Source organism: Gymnoscopelus braueri, assembly GCF_963280865.1.
Source record: "Gymnoscopelus braueri genome assembly, chromosome: 4".
Taxonomy (NCBI): Eukaryota; Metazoa; Chordata; class Actinopteri; order Myctophiformes; family Myctophidae; genus Gymnoscopelus; species Gymnoscopelus braueri.
Genome location: NC_137605.1, coordinates 46,756,493 through 46,775,366, shown reverse-complemented (window position 1 = coordinate 46,775,366; position 18,874 = coordinate 46,756,493). Strand labels below are relative to the sequence as shown.

The 18,874-nt window shown below is 44.8% G+C and overlaps 1 protein-coding gene across 1 annotated transcript in view; it reads right to left on the bottom strand.

Moving 5' to 3' along the window:
• Positions 1–18,874, bottom strand: part of me1 (malic enzyme 1, NADP(+)-dependent, cytosolic) — a 108,557-nt gene that overhangs the window by 69,190 nt on the left and 20,493 nt on the right. The window contains exon 2 of the mRNA XM_080426612.1: positions 3,792–3,925. Coding sequence (XP_080282738.1) covers positions 3,792–3,925 — 134 coding nt within the window. The remainder of the gene's footprint in view (positions 1–3,791; positions 3,926–18,874) is intronic.

Genomic DNA, 18,874 nt, shown 5'->3' with positions numbered 1-18,874 from the left:
CAATGTTTTGTCCATGGCCAGGGTTAGACAGACTGTACTGTTTTAAGCACCATTTCAGTACCTTCAAAAAGTGCACTATACTGCCTGTGGGTTTTTCAGACCATTCAATGGTCTTGTGTAATATATTTATTGCAAATGTTAAGCACAAATCTGCATACTGGCACTTCAATACTGCCCTTTTATTAGATGAGCACTTTAGAGAGTGTTTTACTTTTCTTTGGAATGGTTTTCAATCAAGGAAGAGAGAGTTTGGTTCATTGAAACAATGGTGGGAATGTGGAAAGGTGGAAATTAAGATTTTTTTTGTCAACAGTACACTTTCAATGTCTCTCGTAACATCACCAGATCCATGAATGATCTGGAGATTGAAATAGTGGAGCTGCAAAATGTTGCAGCAGCCACCGAAAGTCGAGGCAGTATTGATGACCTCAAGTACAAAAAAGCCGTACTGGCAGACCTGCTGGGCTCTAGAGCGCAGGGGGCGCTGGTTCGGTCCCGCTTCCAGAGCGAAGCCCTGATGGATTCACCGTCAAAGTTCTTCTTCAGCCTGGAGAAAAGGAGGGGACAGAGCAGATTCATTCATGCTCTGCGCTCTGCAAAAGGGCAACTGCTCACTGAAGCCGGTGACATCCGGCAGAGAGCTGTGGATTTTTATTCTCACCTTTATAGCAGTGAGTACAGTGAGGATGAGGAGGCTTTCGATTTGTTCTGCGATGGGACTGCCCAGAGTCTCTGAAGAGACCAACAAAGAGCTGGAGGGTCTTCTGACTACAGAGGAGCTACATGCAGCACTGCAGAGCATGCAGGGGGGGTAAGGCCCCGGCATTGATGGTCTACCACCTGACTTCTATAAAGCTTTTTGGGATTTTATTGAAAGTGGACATTCTGGACGTCTTCAATGAATGCTTTAAAGACTCCTTTCTGCCTCAGAGCTGCAGGAGGGCAGTCCTGACTCTGTTGCCAAAAAAGGGGTGACCTGCAGGAGATAAAGAACTGGCGGCCGGTCTCTCTGTTGTGCACAGAGTACAAGCTGCTGTCCAAAAGTCCTGGCCAATAGGCTGAAGAAGGTGATGGACCAGGTCATTCACCGGACCCAAACGTACTGCGTGCCCGGCAGGTCCATTGTTGACAATGTGTCACTAATTCGAGACCTTTTGGACGTCTCCAGTTCTTTGGGGTTAGATGCTGGTCTGGTTTCGTTGGACCAGGAGAAGGCGTTTCGACCGCGCTGAGCACTGTTACCTCTGGAAAATTCTGCAGAGGTACGGCCTCAGTGATGGTTTTATCGCCAGGATTAAGGTGATGTATGAGGACATTGAAAGTGTACTGAAATTTAATGGGGGTTTGTGCAAACCGTTTAAAGCAACACGGGGAATTAGGCAGGGGTGTGCAATGTCGGGTATGCTCTAACTCTTTGTCAATTGAACCTATGTTGCACAATATTCGGTCCAGGATTGAGGGTTTGAGTATACCTGATATTAGCACACGCTTTATGCTATCGGCATATGCAGATGACATTATTGTCATTATAAAGAATCAAGATGAGGTGACAAGGTTAGGAGACATAGTCAATACTTTTGGTGAAATCTCTTCTGCAAAGGTAAACTGGGCCAAAAGCGAGGCTCTAGCAGTTGGAGGTGGTCTGCAGGTTTACCTAAGTTGCCAGGAGGGTTAACGTTGGAGGAGGGGAGGTTTGAAGTATCTGGGGGTTTATTTAGGGGATAAGCAGACTGAAGAAAAGAATTGGAAGGAGTGGTGGAAAAGGTGGGAGGGGAAGTTGGCAAAGTGGAGGTGGCTCTTACCACAAATGTCATACAGAGGAAGAGTCCTGATTATCAATAATTTGTGTGGCTTCAACTCTTTGGCACAGGCTTAAATGCATGGAGCCTCCTGCTGGTCTATTAAAAAGAGTGCAATCACTGATGACTAATTTCTTCTGGGACAGCATGCATTGGGTTCCACAGAGTGTGCCTCTATCTGCCCAAGGAAGAAGGAGGTCAGGGGTTAATTCACCTAGAAAGCAGAACAGCAGCTTTCAGGTTGCAGTTCATACAAGAGTACCTCACGGGAAGCATTGATGTGGTTTGGAGAGCAGTAATGACCAAAATATTAAGGAGAATAGCAGGTTTGGGGCTAGATGCATCTTTGTTTTTGGCAGACTGTAAATGTTTAAGATTGTGTGATTTGCCTCCTTTTTATCGGGGGACTGTTTAGGGCTTGGTCTCTCTTTAAATGGAACAGGCTGGAACCTGCAGCTTCGTTTGCACTGGCTCCTTGAGGAGCCTTTAACACATGGGGCCCGACTGGATGTGCAGGATGGAAGCAGACCTGGGCTCACCCAGCGCTTGGTGTCGGCTGGGACAGTAAAGCTGAAGCATGTTGTGGATATAGCAGGTCCAGGATTCTACAACACAGAGGCAGTGGCCTCTCTTCTGGGTCTAAGGTCGAGGCGACACACCAGAGACATCCTAAATGAATTGGACTAAGAGGCTGAGTAAAGAGGAGCTGGAGATGTTGCAGGACTACTTTAGTGGTACGGAGCACCCTGATGAAGGAGACCCGTTCCCTGAGTTGGGACTTGAAGTGGATCAAACTGGCTTGATGGGGGTTTTCTTTAGACCACAAAATGAGGCAACTACGGACCTGTATATGTTGAGGGGGAAAACTATGTACAAACATTGTGTAAAAAGCTCTGAACAAAAAACAGCTGAGTGGTAAAACCGACACTGTATGGAGAGAGACGCTAAAGATGAGAGGACGATTGCAAACCAGTGTGGAGGGTGTTGTATAAGCCACCCCTAAACAAGAGATCAGGGGATTTACAGTGGAGGATATTGAAGGGAGCATTGGGAGTTAACAGTTTTGTTTCCAGGATAAATCCCTCAGTGCCCAATAAGTGCCCTTTCTGTGTTGAGCCGGAAACTATCTTTCATTGTTTCATGGAATGTTACAGATTACAAGAGCTGTTTGAAATCGTTAAGACACTTTTTTTTTGTTGCGATGAGGAGTGGTGCAAAATGGCTTTCATTCTGGGTGCTGGCTATAAAAAGGAAAATGCAAATAAATGGCAGGTTTTGAATTTTTGTTGTGGGGCAGGCCAAACTGGCCATTTACAAAAGCAGGAAAAGTCAAGTGTTGAATGGTTCAGGGGAGGGGCTGCTGCCCTTGTTTAAAGCTTTGGTGAAGGCCAGAGTCAGAGTTGACTTTGGGTTCTATTCACTCATGAATGATATTGAGCTTTTTACTTCTCAGTGGTGCTACAATGAGTCTCTCTCTCTCTCTCTCTCTCTCTCTCTCTCTCTCTCTCCTCTCTCTCTCTCTCTCTCTCTCTCTCTCTCTCTCTCTCTCTCTCTCTCTCTCTCTCTCTCTCTCTCTCTCTCTCTCTCTCTCTCTCTCTCTCTCTCTCTCTCTCTCTCTCTCTCTCTCTCTCTCTCTCTCTCTCTCTCTCTCTCTCTCTCTCTCTCTCTCTCTCTCTCTCTCTCTCTCTCTCTCTCTCTCTCTCTCTCTCTCTCTCTCTCTCTCTCTCTCTCTCTCTCTCTCTCTCTCTCTCTCTCTCTCTCTCTCTCTCTCTCTCTCGGCAGGGGATCCCCTAAAAGATGAGAGACTCCGTCCAAAAGCAGCACTGGAAGGACTGCTGATTTGGGGCAAGGAAGAAAAACGGATGACAGAAGAATGACAACAAGAATGTTCTGTAACCCACTACATCAGGAGGAGGTAGTGAGTGGTATGCACATCTGTGTGTGTGTGTGTGTGTGTGTGTGTGTGTGTCTCTGCCTACGCGAGTCTCTCACCTGTCAAGGTCGTCTTTCTTCAACTCGTAGTTCTTGATTACGCGGAGCAGCTGGACATCCTGGCTGAGGAAGCAGGGAGGCAGCAGCCCGTGGATGCCCAGCTGAAGACGCTCCTCCAGGGAGAAGGCCATGCCCTGCAGAGAACAGAACACACCAGCCACTGTTAGCTTCCCACATGCTAACAAATAACAGCTCTACGACTGTGCACCATTCCTATGGTGTCAGCTACTTGGAAACCATTACAACCGGGAAAGCATCAGTGTTATTTTAGATTTTTGCGTTGGCTAGTCAAAACTAGCAGATGTACAAGCTTGCAGCGCGTCACAAGCTTGTACATCTGCTAGTTTTGAAAAAAAAAAAAAAATCTTGAAAGTGTGAGAAATACTGATTTAGAAGGCATTTGTAGAATCGGCCTCAGGTCTTAATGGGTTAATTTATGTCGAGTTGAGTCAAAATGAGTCAAAAGTAGAAGGAGATATAGAGAGAGGGAGAGATAGAGAGACAGACACAGAGAGAGAGAGAGAGAGAGAGAGAGAGACTTCGATATACAACCCGGTTTGGAACTTGGCTCTATGTACACGGCACTTGTACATGCAGGGTCGTTACTAGAATGGTTGCAGGAACAGCCACTAACAAACCTACGCGCACTGTGTTGGAAACCAGTCATGTCACCGCCACAAAATGAAAGACCACCCTAAAGACTTCGGATTGGTTCTGCAATGCTCTAATTGTTAGATACCCAGTTTCAACAATGAAAGCTATGAGACTGTCATCAGTATTGAGTTGAGTGAAGCATTTAGAGGCCGACTTGTGAGTTCAGACTCCAACCTCACCCCCCAGCACTTCTCTCCCATTTTATCACCTTTGTTCGATTATGTTAGTTTAACATGCAGATATACAGTATCTTGGTCACTTGTTCGTATGTTGTTGTTACTTAGAAATGCCATCATCATCATCAGAAACGCCTATGTTACTTAGAAATTGGTAAATAGAGTTTCAGCAGGAGGGCATAACGCGTGCATAGGAACATACTGCATATCCCTCCCAGTTCCACTCCCTTGTGAACAGGTGCCCCAAACAACCTGTAGGAGTCACTTGCACTCAGTGACTAGTAACAGACAGCACTCCCCTGCCGGGATCGAACCAGAGTCAGTGGTGGGCAGGAACTTTACCCTGGCACCACCTGGACATCTCCATGGAACATGTTCCAGCCTCTTGACATTTACCGTCACTAGCTAGGCATGCTGTGAACACTCTGAACTTTGTCTAGTAGCAGTCTAGTAATCAGGAAAACATTCATCGGTCGAGTCTATTCAAACATTCCAGGAAGATGAGTTATGGTCCGTTAAACGTGCCCTCTGTTCTGTGTTCCGCTGGGCTGTTTGCTCGGACAGTGGCCATGGGTTCACAGATTAACCCTGCTGGTTCATCTGTGTCCAGAGAGGCCACTGTTAGCTCACACTCTAGTGTGACATACCGCTCTCTGAACATCTTCAGAAACGCCCATGCAACCACAGAAACGTATAGACTTGTGAAACGCTGGCACCTGTGCCAACGCTGAGGCCCTGTCCAATTACCTGTTTCACTGGCGACCCTTGACCTCTCCTATCTATTTCCTCTCGCACCCCTGACCCCTATTGATAAACACACACATTTAGTGTCAGGGTTGTTGTAACCTTGAACACCTGCTTCCTCAGCCAGTTGAGAAGACAGTCATCTGTCAGAGGAGAAGAAGTGGTGTTATTGTGACGTCAGAGAGAGAGTGTCTGTGTGACCAACTTTAGAAAGATACATTTCTAGGCAGTTAAGCTGTCTGTAATTCAGGCACATTATTGAATCTTGTCAGATTTACACTGAGTTTGTTTTGCTCAATGAATGTTAAGACGAACGACTTTCAAACTCCTCCACAGGGAAAGAGACTCAAAACATGACATTTTCACTTTGGCAGAACATTTCCTGAAAATGTTTGTGCTTTGGTTGTTGTCTACCAGTCACATCAACAGGTCTGTTTAAGCGTAATGACACACTATTCATGCACACACACACACACACTGACACACACCCGCACACATTTAATTTGTTCCAGTCCCTAAAATCATTTGAGCATGAATGAAACAAAGAGCGTCGGCTGTTGTTATTTCAGCCACTGAAGTACTTTTTGCGTCCGTGTCACTTCATGAGGCCTGACACAGTCTGTACTTAGCTCAGCTCTGAATTACAACCAAATCTATTTTTTTGAGAGTCAGTGTGGTTGACATCACAAAGCACACAAACACAGTGTGTGTGTGTGTGTGTGTGTGTGTGTGTGTGTGTGTGTGTGTGTGTGTGTGTGTGTGTGTGTGTGTGTGTGTGTGTGTGTGTGTTTAGAGGTTTGGGACAGCAGTTAGACCATTATACAGCTCTTCCTGAGCTGACCATGAAGAATATGACAGAGCACAGTGGAGCCTTAAAATACATGATGCGAGCTGAGTTTAATGTAGGACTATATAAAAATTTTATCCAGTCCTCACACACACACACACACACACACACACAAACACACACACACAGTACATGGAGGAAGTTGCATATAGTATTCACTGACACGCTTAGCAGTCGTGTCCCTTTCTTTGACATAAAAGGGCTGACAGTGTACCACTCACAAACACATAGACATTATACACATGCACACACACACTCATTGCATACAAAAAATGCTCTCTTTGTCTTCATTTGTTTCTTTACAAAAAAAACTATCTTTAGTGAGATACACAGTGAAGGCTTGTTGTGTCAGAGGTGCCTAATATACCAGGGCCTGGTTCTGTGAGTGAGTGGAGCCATGGTCTCATTAAGAGTAATTATCCACACGGCTCCATGGGCCCTCAAAGACTGCCAGTGTCATATGTGAAATGGAACCCGGCCCAAACTGACCAATTAACGACTCAGACAATGGAGCATGGAGCTTGGCAGAGACGGAGGGGAAACACTGGCCTGTGAAGTGACTTTCTGATTGGGGTCACGGATGGTTGGGTTAGGGTTGGGCAACCGGCATGGAGTGAGAGCAGGCGCAGGGGGACTGCCTTTCCACAGCGGGCTTTGATGGCATGGAAGATTAAAGCAAAATGGCGTGCAGAACCTGGCAACAGAACCGTGGGAACTCGTGATGCCAGTTTTGGCAGTTCTTTGACTTGTGACTTGAATATTGGCTCAGCATCACCCCCCGGTCTCAGCACATGCACAGATCCGCCAATCCCCTCAACCCCTCAGCCCCTTGTTTGTCTAACGTTTTGTTTGTCCGCCTGCATTCTTAAATAGCCATTGATGAAAACCATTCTCCTCGCATAGCCCAGGGTAAATAGAAGAAGGGAGAATGGGGTGATAAGATGCTGTGGAAGGAGGTCTTGTGGTTCAGATGTCATAGAGAAAGCCACAGAGCACACACAGAACTTCCCCTCTGGCTGTTGTGGTGTTAATCTAATAGACCAAACATGGAACATGTGTCACAGGAACTCAGCTGTCAGCTTGTATGCTGCTGAAACAAACTGTGACATCAGATCATACAAATAATGCACCCAAATATGACCAACCATGCACATACACACACACACACACACACACACACACGTTCACACAGAAAAAAAAAACAAAAAAACACCATTGTTGTTTGTTCAATGCACAGTTTTCGATGATAAACTGGTGGAAATGCTTTCTCTCACTGTCCCCCTGGGAGCCACAGGCTGGGCTGGGCAGGCTAAACACTAGAATGCTTCCACATGCTGCAGACCACATCTGAAGTACCCGAGCCCTGTGCCAACACGTGTGCCGCCCGCAGCTCCATGTTCCAGAAGCAGTGGGAAGCGACCGAACCTGTAATCTGCTCACTGGGCAGTGCCACCCTTTCACCTCGAACCACTGCCCATACCCACCCCAAAAACCAGCACCATAAAGGTAACGGGTAATTAGTTCACCAGATGGTCAAACATGAGAGATCAAAGTCAAAGTTCTCTGAAACTGATAAAGTTCATTTTTTTGCGCTTTTCCACAGAGATCAAAGGGAGGGTTTGTTTGTTGGGACTTACCCCCCTCCCCCCCTGTCTAAAGGTTCAGAAGCTTAAACATTGCCGTTGCCCGAGCCTTGTAATCTCCATCTGTCGCAACCACACATAGCTCCGTCTAAACAGCGGGCTTGTAAAGGGCAAGGCAGGCGGAGACTGACAACAAAACCACTCCCTTGGTTACAGTTTAAAGTAACAACTGACCCCGCATAGAGTTAAATTCGTTAATGCCACGGTTTGGATTTCTTCACCCTAAGGGGTGGCCCACTTAGCACGACATTAAGACCCCTCTGAATCTGTCTTCATGCACAATTCTCTTGTTATGTTTTCTCACATTCAAAATGAAAAGCCATCACTAAATCTTTTGCAATTTTCTCCCCTGATGATAATATCAGCAAATAACTAACCCGAATGGAGTTGAAGTGAAGTAAATGGCTCGCAAATCTCTCAGAGGCAGAGATAAGATATGGCCCAAAAATGTATGACCCTTACACACTTTACATTTTACCATGGCCCGTGAGAAGAAAGTTAAAATGATGATGTCACAGGGACATGCGATTTCCAGATGAGCTGAGAAGAGGGAACTGTTCCTGTTGAGTGCCATTTACATAGCTCCAGAGAAAAACGTCTTCACGAAACAGCACATTCTTTCTTTCCTCTATAAGTGTCCTGGGTGTGGGCTTCCAATGGAAGTGCCCCGCTACTCAAGCAGAAAAGACCTCCACTGAGGGAGACTTGAGCCAGACACAACAGGGAGGTTTTCCCCCATTCAGCCTCACTGAACCCCAGTCACAGATCACAGACAGAGACAAAAGGCCTTCTACAGGCAGAGGGCTCAAATGTTTGGCATTGAGATTCTCCCTGGCAGCGATGTGTGTTGTCACAGAGCACTTACCTACAGACAGAGGGCTATAAGAGTGAGTGAAGTGGTCCATTTCAAAAGAGGAAGAAATGAAACTCTGGGTGGGATGACCTTCTTGAATTAATTGTTCACTTAAAAGTGGTATAGGTCTGGGGTGGCTCACCTGAGTAAGAGTGCATACCACATGGATAAGACAGACCTCGCTCCCAAGGGAAGACAGACTATGCACCCACTGCACACAAAATGTGGTGGAAACAGAGCTACACTTTCTAACCACCTGCCCACTATACCAGAGACACATACTTTCCACAGATTATTACATACACCCAAAGTGAGTTTAAAAACATGACCAATGCCAGAAAACTCCCATATACCTACTGGGAGAAATACAACAATGTGCGAACACAGCAGCAAGATTTGTGAACTGTTGCGATAAAAGAAGGTTAGCCAATGGAATACAACCACCCTAAGGACTACTAACCATTGAGTGTCCCGAGTAGACCTCTAGACCTACTGCACATATAAACAGAGCTGCTACCTTTAAACGCGTTTTAAATCTGAGGCTTTTTTTGTATACTATTTAAATAGTTCTGAGAAAAAGTTGTCCCAAAGTGACTGCAAAATATTGCTGCTATTTGTCTCAAAAAGCTTTATTCCCTGTACATTTAACATGTATATACTGTAACGACACAATGTGACAGCTCTGTTTACACAACGCTGTACCCTCTCCAACTGTGTTATGCTTTCCACATTTTCAACAGTTTTTTATTATATTTTGACACTTGCTTTGGCAATGTAAACGTATGTTTTCTCCTGCCAATAAAGCTCTTTTGAATTTAATTGAAAAAGGCTAAACCCGCAGTTGGACCGGGTCTGAATCTGACCCTCTCTGATCTGACCCTCTGAATCTCTCTCTCTCTCTCTCTCTCTCTCTCTCTGAACTTTTTAAAAATGCAAAAAGTAGTGGATCTTGGATTTCCCTTGCCTGATATTTAGACTGAATGGCCATTTAATTTCCACACTAAATACGTTATTTTGAGTGTGTGGAGTGATCGATAGGGGTCGTAAACGGTTAAACATTTGTAGAAGGTCAGGGGTAACCAGTAGCAGGAATGCACCCATTAACTATACATTCTGAATGAATAGGGAGAGATGAAGGCTGTTCGACGTGATCAGAGAGATGACCACGAGAAAGGCGCCAAGCTGACTGAAGGCTTGCCGGGTGCTTGCCAAGCTGACCAAGAATGGAAATTCAATAATTGGTGACTGTATTTTTGCTTGTTCAAACACTATATAAGGATGAGCTGTTGTAACAGGGAGAGGGTTTAACATCTGAGCTTGTGAGCTATGGCTTGGCAATAACTTTATTAATGAGTCTGGATTAATAGAGCAATAACACCTGGAAGATTAAGTATATGTTTGCTTTTATAGAAGAAATACTTCTTGCTATAACGTGCTGGACCATTCAAGATCATAGGTGTATACAGTATATACTTTTGTAGACTGTTATTGATGGTGCTTTTGTAGATAATTTACTTTGAAGTATTGACAAGACCACGACCATGGAGTAACAGAAGATACTTTATTGATGGTAGTCACACAGAGCGCATAGCAGAAGATGTTAGCGATGGAGTAATCTCTCAAGAACAGATTCTGCTCTGCGTTGGAATCTGTCGTGAAGGTTCGTCATAACGTGTACGCACTGTGTGGGCGTGGGCGTGCCTTCAGATCAGGAAGCAGGCCGCGCTTTACCCAATCAAATGTAGTGGGCGGGATTTACGTGTCCGCTGATCCTTCCCTACTCGAAACAAGCCGAAACTAATTTAACAATGGCGTCCGCGGAGCAGACAAAACCACGGAAAGATATTCACATTTTAACTTGCTCTTTCATCATAGAAACAAGTGGGCTTATAACCAAAACGATCCATGTTCTCTGGGAGAAGTGGTGTTAGTGTTCTGTGTAGAAATATTGTTAGTGGGAATGAAAACATAGTCGCACCACCCGGAAGTGGAGCGTGAAGGCAGACTAAAACCCCGGTTTCCTTTGCGCACGTGTGCTGCGTCGTCATTGTCCCAGAGCCAACATGAGATAGTACAAACAGCAGAGGGCGCTGTTTTTCATTCTCATTTGGCTTTGGGTTCCCAGATTGGCGATGGAGAGGACGCGTCCAGTCACTGCATTATTAGCTGCTCAACTGGGCTTCTTGACAATGTTTTATACCTGACCTAAAAGGTCAGAGTATCATTCATGAATGTTCTTCAGACATTAGATACGATGTTTGCCCTTTACATGGTTTATTCTTAGTCCCTTTCATAATCAGCACAAGATGAGATGTGTTGCAATATCATGATTAAGCAGCGTGATTTTCCAGTCTCTCTCTGCATCAGGCCTCTCTGTCTGTGCTGCAGGCTGCAGACCTGTAGCTATATTTAGTTGTTACTGTGTACACACCGTCTGCATGCCCATTGCCTTGTCTGACCTCTGCCCCTCTATCACCCTGCATCTGAAGAGGCCTCTAAAAGCAGACCCATATTGCAGTTGGTATATCATTTAGATAAAGCATGATAAATATAATAAATAATTCATAACGCTTTGTGTGATGGTATTCTTCCCCTGACCCCTAGTTTCATACCTGACTGTACTTTCCTTACTCTGTATCTGTAACTTGCTGCCTCTGGCAACTGAATTTCCCCCACGGGATCAATAAAGGTCCCTCTTAAATAAACAGCAGTGTATGACATTTAATTAATTAGGCAAGCAAGTTTGAAAACTGCTCACATCATTTCAGAAAAACATTCTCAAGTCAAACTAAACAATAAGGCCCTGAGGATGAAGAATAATTAAGTATGAATTATGCATAAATACAATATAATGTGTAGGCCTACAATATGTAACACCTGGTAAATTAAGCCATTCTTGCTCTTTGTGAAAGTGAAATGCAAATAAACACCTGTGAATTCCCACAAAAAGGTCTTTATAGTACGGCCCTTATTATAGAACGCTAACTTTGAACAATTAAGTAATACGTTATTCCATAATGGGTGCATACATCCTAGATCTGCCAGTCTGCGTTAAAGCTGGAAAAAGAAACGTATATAGCTCAGCATGTCTAAAACATGCTGTAAGGTAAAGAAGACCGTGAGAAAGTCACCTACAGCAGAGGATGGCCTCGGGTTGCAGAAACTGACCAAGGTTTATCTTGTTGTGATGTGAGAGCAGCAACCCTCTAACCAGACCCTTCTCTGCAGCTGACCAAACACCCAACCCTGCCATCAGCACCATCAACCCAGCCACTGTATTACTGCCACATGTTCTGACCACACTGCACCCAGCAGAAGACATGGACATTATACAGACCTAGGGTTGCAAACTTCTGGGAATGTTCAAGGTGGAACAATCCACAGTTTTCGGCACCTGAGGCCACTGACGAAGGCCTGAGGGGGCTGAATTGCTGCCGTTTCATGACTGCTGCTGCGGCATCTTCTAAAAGTTGTCAGCTGAAAACACTAAGCTTTGGACTATCCATATTCAAGGTGGAACCTTTCCATGGGAATGAATGGGAATTTATGAGGAATTTGTGAGAAATATCAGGAAATAATGTGAATAGAATGGAAACAGGAGTTATTTACTCAGGCTGTATTTACCATGTCAAATGCAAATAGAAACAAGTCCATTGATTAATTAATGAATTGATCAATTAATGAATTTGGTGTAAGTGATATTTTCTTGGGTTATATATATAAATCTATATAAGATTATATATACATTATTATATAATAATATAAGATACTATATAAAAATATCTAAATCTAAAGTCAATTTTATCACCAAAAAGGTAATTTATCAGCTTCAATGTGTTAGTGTTCCAAGTTCGAATTTAGTCTGCTCACATTTTTTTAATTGTGTGTTTTTATTTTATTTTTATTGTGATATGGTCCATGGATCTTCCTGGGTCTGAAATATAGATTGAATTGAATTGAATTGAATTGAATTGAATTGAATTGAATTGAATTGAATTGAATTGAATTGTTTCATCACTTCCAATTTCACATGTTTATCCTGTATCCTGTATATGAGCTAAATGGTGCATTTATATACCGTAGCACCTTTATCCAAAGCAACAGCATCCACAATGTGCATTACATTCACCCGATATGTTCACAGGAAACCATGAAGGTTCAGTGTCTTGCTCAAGGACATTAGACACTAACGCAGGGGGAGCCGGGGATCGAACCTGGGAACCTTCCGATTCCCAAGCGGCCAAATACCTCCTGAGCCACTGCTGACTTCTCTCTCCTGATTGGATCAAATTGCTATCCCACCCTGAAAACCTATTTTCTGTTTCCTAAAGAGCTGGAGAGACACGGGGAGACAATATTTCAATATTAATATTTTGATATTACAAGGTACGAGTTTTATGGGAATTTTTTGACCCATTGGAACCTTTTACAGACCTTACAATTAATTACATGGGCGTCCAGACCATACAGTTACATGGGCGGCATGCAGTACAGAATTTCATTCGTTTAACTTTCTACAGTGATTCGGGGCGTCAACCAAGACACATGTAGTTAAGTTTTGTAATAAACGAAGAGCAGTGGTCATGGAAAATAGTCGGGGTAAATAAACAAACGCCTCTCAAGCAAGAGTATTGTTTTACACCTGAACGCAAACAAAGCTTCATCTCCCCGGACCAGAAGACGTGGCCACATCGCAGACATCATTATTCTTCTATTTTGAACGGGGGAATCGCACACCGCAACATGCAAAGTAAGCCCGTTTGGAAACCAAACACCATTCCACAGACCTACTAAATATAGGGGGAGTCAGCAGAAAAGTGAGAAGTACAAAGCGTGCTATCATCTCATCCTGATGATGAGGCGTCTGCTCTGGCCCATGCTGACCCGTCCCACGGTGAGGGGCACTTCGGGCCAACAGCTGTGGGAGAGACTGACTCATAATACTGCTATGTGTTTTACTCTGCTGCAGTGTTTATAAACACATGCACGCAGGCACACATGCAGAGCACATTCAGATACGGTATATATATATACACATGCGTACAGTCATGCAGACAACACTCAAATGTTTATAGAAATGCAATCTCACTCACCTGTACAGAAAGATGTGAGAAGAGTAACCAAAATGACTTTTTTTGATCGGTTAGGCACCCCATGGAGACTTGAATTCATGGATTTGTTTTTGTTTTTGTCGCATTCCTAAGCCAATACTTTGACGACCGGCAGCGGTTCCGGTAGGAGAAACAAAGAGTCCTCTTTGTGTCTCCTACCGGAACCGCTGCCTACCGGTCCGCTGGTCATCAAATTATTGGCTTAGGAATGCGACAAAAAACAAAAAAATATCCATGAATTCAAGTCTCCATGGGGTGACTAATCGATAGAATAAGTTGGGTGAACTGGGTGAACTATCCCTTTAACTATAACTGCGTGTGCGCACGCATAAGACATAAACACATACACAGTAAACTCTCAGTGTTAACTTATCCAACTCTGAGAGTCTACAAAATGTAATCAAATGGACCCTTCAAGGGTTCAATTAACACAAAGGATTTGCATATACATTGCGAACCCGCAGACAAAGACACGTACAGTACAACCCAAGGTACACAGAGGAAATCCACTGCACTCTCCAAAGCCTCTCATAAAGCCCTATAACCCAAAACATTCTGTCATACTTCAACAGTTGAGTCCATTTCATCGTGAAGAAGGAGGGAAGGCTCACTCCACGACTTCCTCCTTGTTGAGCAGACCCACCACATCATACTCTTGTTTTATCAATACTGGCATGTGTGTCTAGACCCAGTGAAAACAGTAGGCCTGTGGCTAGGCTGGGCCAAGGGTGGTGGAGGGGGGGGGGGGGGGGAGTCAGCCCATAGTTTTCATAGCCAGGATTAGACGAGAGAATCCAGAAAGAGAAGGGTGGACAGGAGAACAAGACAGTAAAGGCCAGAGAGAGACACACGAGAGACAGAGTAAGAGTGGGGGAGAAAGAGAGAGGGGGGGCTGGACAGGAGAACAAGACAGTTAAAGGGCAGAGAGAGAGAGAGACAAGAGAGAGAGAGAGAGAGAGAGAAAGAGAGAGAGAGAGAGAATAAAAGAGCAAGACTGTTCTGCCGCTCTAAGACAAACTGGCACCAGAATCAACTGACAGGGCCACAGCTCCAGCTAGCTGGCGGAAAGTCAGACTGGCTGTAGGAGGCGTTTCAAAACAGGCCAGTATAGTGACAGTATTCAGCGATCAGCCAGTCCAGAGAGGGCCAAAACCACCACACCACTCAACCATCATGCTCCGTCAGGCCACTCTCTGACGCTGCCACGTAGCATTTAAGAAGGGCCACACAATCGATCGCTCTGCCAGAGAGCAGCTGCAGCATGACAATGACACATTTTAGCTGAACTGGGTGACCCAGTCACCAGTGGGTCCAAGGCAATGGGCCCAAGGCAATGGGTCCAAGCAAGGCAATGGGTCCAAGGCAATGGGTCCAAGGCAATAACACCTCAGCGTAGCCCCGACACTCAGGAACATTGTGCTGGACATCAGGCAGGATTTGCCACCCGCATCGCTACGTTAGGCCACAGTTCAACTGTAGCCCTTTGAGCGACTCACTCTTTAAGGGCAACTTGGACGTGGGTCAGTAGACAAAGATCAACTCCACGGACAAAGCACAAAGCAGAGAAAGGCTCTGAGTGATGATGACTAGAATCCCGACGACCACCGCATATTTACACAATGAGCAAAACTGGCGCATGTGGTAAATCACAAGAACCGTGACAGATTTACTGGTCAGGGGAACGCGCACTGATTGGCTGGAAGAGACACGGCACCTAGTCTCAATCCCAACTCCTGTCAGACTCCCCCTCAAACGCTGGCTGGGTGCGGGGGGACGTGGGGCAGCGGTGCTCTCTAACAACCCTGTGACGTGTGTGTTGCATGTCCTGAAACACACCCTGTTAACACAGTTAACAGCACCACCGATGGAAAGACACATTGTGCTGTTAACACCGAGCAAGTGTGGGTGGAGGAGAGAGAGAGGTAGAGAGGAGAGAAAGAGAGAGAGAGAGAAAGGCAGAGAGAGAGAGAGAGAGAGAGAGAGAAAGGCAGAGAGAGAGAGAGAGAGAGAGAGAGATAGAGAGAGAGAGAGAGAGGGCAAATATGAATCCATTCATTCAGGGCAGTGTGTGTGTCAATGTGTGCATGCATGTGTGTGTTCATGCTCACTCCCTGCATGCGTTTGATCCCTAAAACATACAGCAGCCATCAATCTAGACGGAGCCCAGCCCTGGACTGGTTCAAATCCAACACAAATACTGACCCTCATCTCCAAGCGTTCACCCGTAAAATGTGAACTCCTCCGGTCTCTCCACAGCCATTAGTCTCTCCAACACATAAATCCCGTATTTTCCATTCCTCCTCTTATTATCCACTCTGCTCTTTCTACTTATTAAGGGAGAAATTGTGTGTGTGCGTGTGAGTGCGTGCGTGCGTGCGTGCGTGCATGCGTGTGTGTGTGTGTGTGCGTGCGTGCGTGCGTGCGTGCCTGTGTACGTGCGTGCATGCGCATGTGAGAGAGCAGCCACCCATGCACTGCCTGCTATCAATCACCCAGCCGGATGCTGCAGCGCGGGATAGGATAGGATACCTCTCACACTATGGGAGACTCACAGGACCACTGGGGTCACCTACAGTTTGTACTGTACATGCTATGGAATATGTTTCAATGAAGCAAAGCCTGTGGGCTTCCTTGTAAACTAATACCATATCTATTTGAGCTATGGGCTAAGCTCACGCTTCATCAGGATGCATTTCCTGGTTCTGAGGAAGCCTGGGCCCGTTGGCATCACTGGACTCATTGTTCCACTGGTCATTCCAGTCATCCTACACCATATGAATTCTACAGGCATCAGTAATCAAATGGAAGTGGTCTCAAGACTACGCAGTCTAGCCCATATACAGTACTGTAGACAGATCTTTGGTGCAGCTATATAACCTGAAATTTTGCCAGGGAAAAACAGTGACAGTTTTGTATCCCCGCTAATGGTGGGTCTCTAAGGATGGCAATGACAAGCCATCTGTCTGTCTGTCTGTCCGCTTTGGTCCCAAACAAGAACACTCTGGTTTGCCATGGAATTCGCTGTGTGCCTCCATGCTCTCCAGGCGAGCACTTTCATGCTCCCCTGGAGGATGAACCCTACTGATTTTGGTGACCCCATGGCCTTTCCTTTGATTGCCACCCTTAAACCAAAATGTCAAATTTGCAGACAGGAGATCTCAATCTCTAATGGGCAGATTGCCATGAAACCTGCTAAGTGCATGAATCATGCCCCCTGGAGTATGAAAATTAACCATTTGAGTGCCCCACAACTTTTCCTCTAGCACCAATTTCAGGCACAAATGTTAGGGGACGCGAGTGGCGGTGGCGTGGCGGGTTGAGTGTCCCGATTAGAGTGTGGTATTGAAATTCAGTTCGGTACGGAACCAAATCCAAATTGCCAGCTACCGGGTACCCATAAAAATTAAGGAATTGGTATAGATAAAATCATAATCATTTAAGGGTCCAGTAATTTTCCAGTAATTTTCCTTCCTGCTACTGCTTTCCATTGTGTAGAATAAAAGTATTACAGGTTAATATTCATTACATTTCTTAAAGTTGTCAATGATTGATGTAACATTTGATTACACGGATAATATGTTTCATGTATTTTCATGAAAAAAATGTTTCAGTATTGGCTCTATCTCAGTACTAATTAATTTACACATTTTGTAATAGTTAATAATATTTACTTCAGTTAATGCTATTTTTTGGGTGATATTTTAGTTATCTAAACATTTGACCTCTTTTTTTTCTCCATTATGGAACCAAAACAGGGAATCGATAAGAACTGGAATCGATGAGGCGAATCGGAATCGGAATCAACATAATCCTAACGACACCCATCCCTAGTTGCGACTGAAGTTTGGTATTTTTGGAACCAGAGAAGGGTGGAGTATACTCAGCACAGTGGAGAGATGGGTTAGATTAAGCTGAGTATTGTCAGTAGGAGTGTAATGGGTGGATTCAATAATGACCAATCCAATAATCACTTTACATTACCTTTAAGAGCAGTGCAACATGCTCAGTGCAATGGCATAGTGGTCATTTCCACAGTGTCATGGAAGCAAAGGTAATCTCTCCCTAGAGCAAACTGATGTCTTTGTGCGGGAGGTGCAGAGTCATCAAAAACGAATCTACAGGGGTGCTCCGGTGACTCACTGAGTATGAGAGCATACTAACGCATACTTTTAAATAATGCAAGTCCTTCCTGCAGCTGGCCTGGGTTCAAATCCAAACCGAGACTCTTTGCTGCATGTCTCCATCAAAAGTAAAGCAGAAATAAAAACCAAAAGAAACTAAAATAAATCTACAGAACCTCAAACAGACCGCCAGATGAAATAACAAACATAGTTAATACATTTGGCACTGGTCCTACGAGAAGCATTTCTCAGTTCAAAAGCCCAATTCATAGTCGCCCCATTAAACTACCCAGATGGACGTACGCAGGGTCCATGCAGATCCAAAGCAGACCCTGAGCAGACATCCGCCTAGGATATCCATATCCACCCCTCGAATGCCAGCAATCTTTTGTGTACCTGTCTGTCCATGTGACCTGTCCATGAGTTGTCTATAAAATGGGGCTGGTATGCTCTCCTTCGAGTACACTCACTGGACTATGAAAGTCATAAGTCCACCGACAGTCCACCCGCTGTATGTGTAGCTCCCTGTCTTACACACTACGCAAGCGCCTTAAGAAATGGTTCAATAATGTAGTTCATTCTATCCAATGTTTCAGTCTATCTAGTTGACCAATCAGTGAGCCTTTCATGAAGGACAAACCTATATATCTGTGGGCGTAATGACAACATTTTTATTGGATACAAGCATTTAACCATTGTCATGTGTGGGTTAGAATGCATAAAAAGCATATTTTTCCAGCTTGAGGGATTCATTCCAAAGTGAAACAGACCAGCATCTACAGTACTATATAAAGTTCAAGCTAAGAGGAGGAGAGGGAGGGAGAGAGGTATAGAGCCTATTTCAGCCACGCAATAACCCGGTACTGAAACATGAACACGCTGATCGATGCATCGCAATGCGACGTGGTGTTGTCAGCGCAATAACCCAGCTACA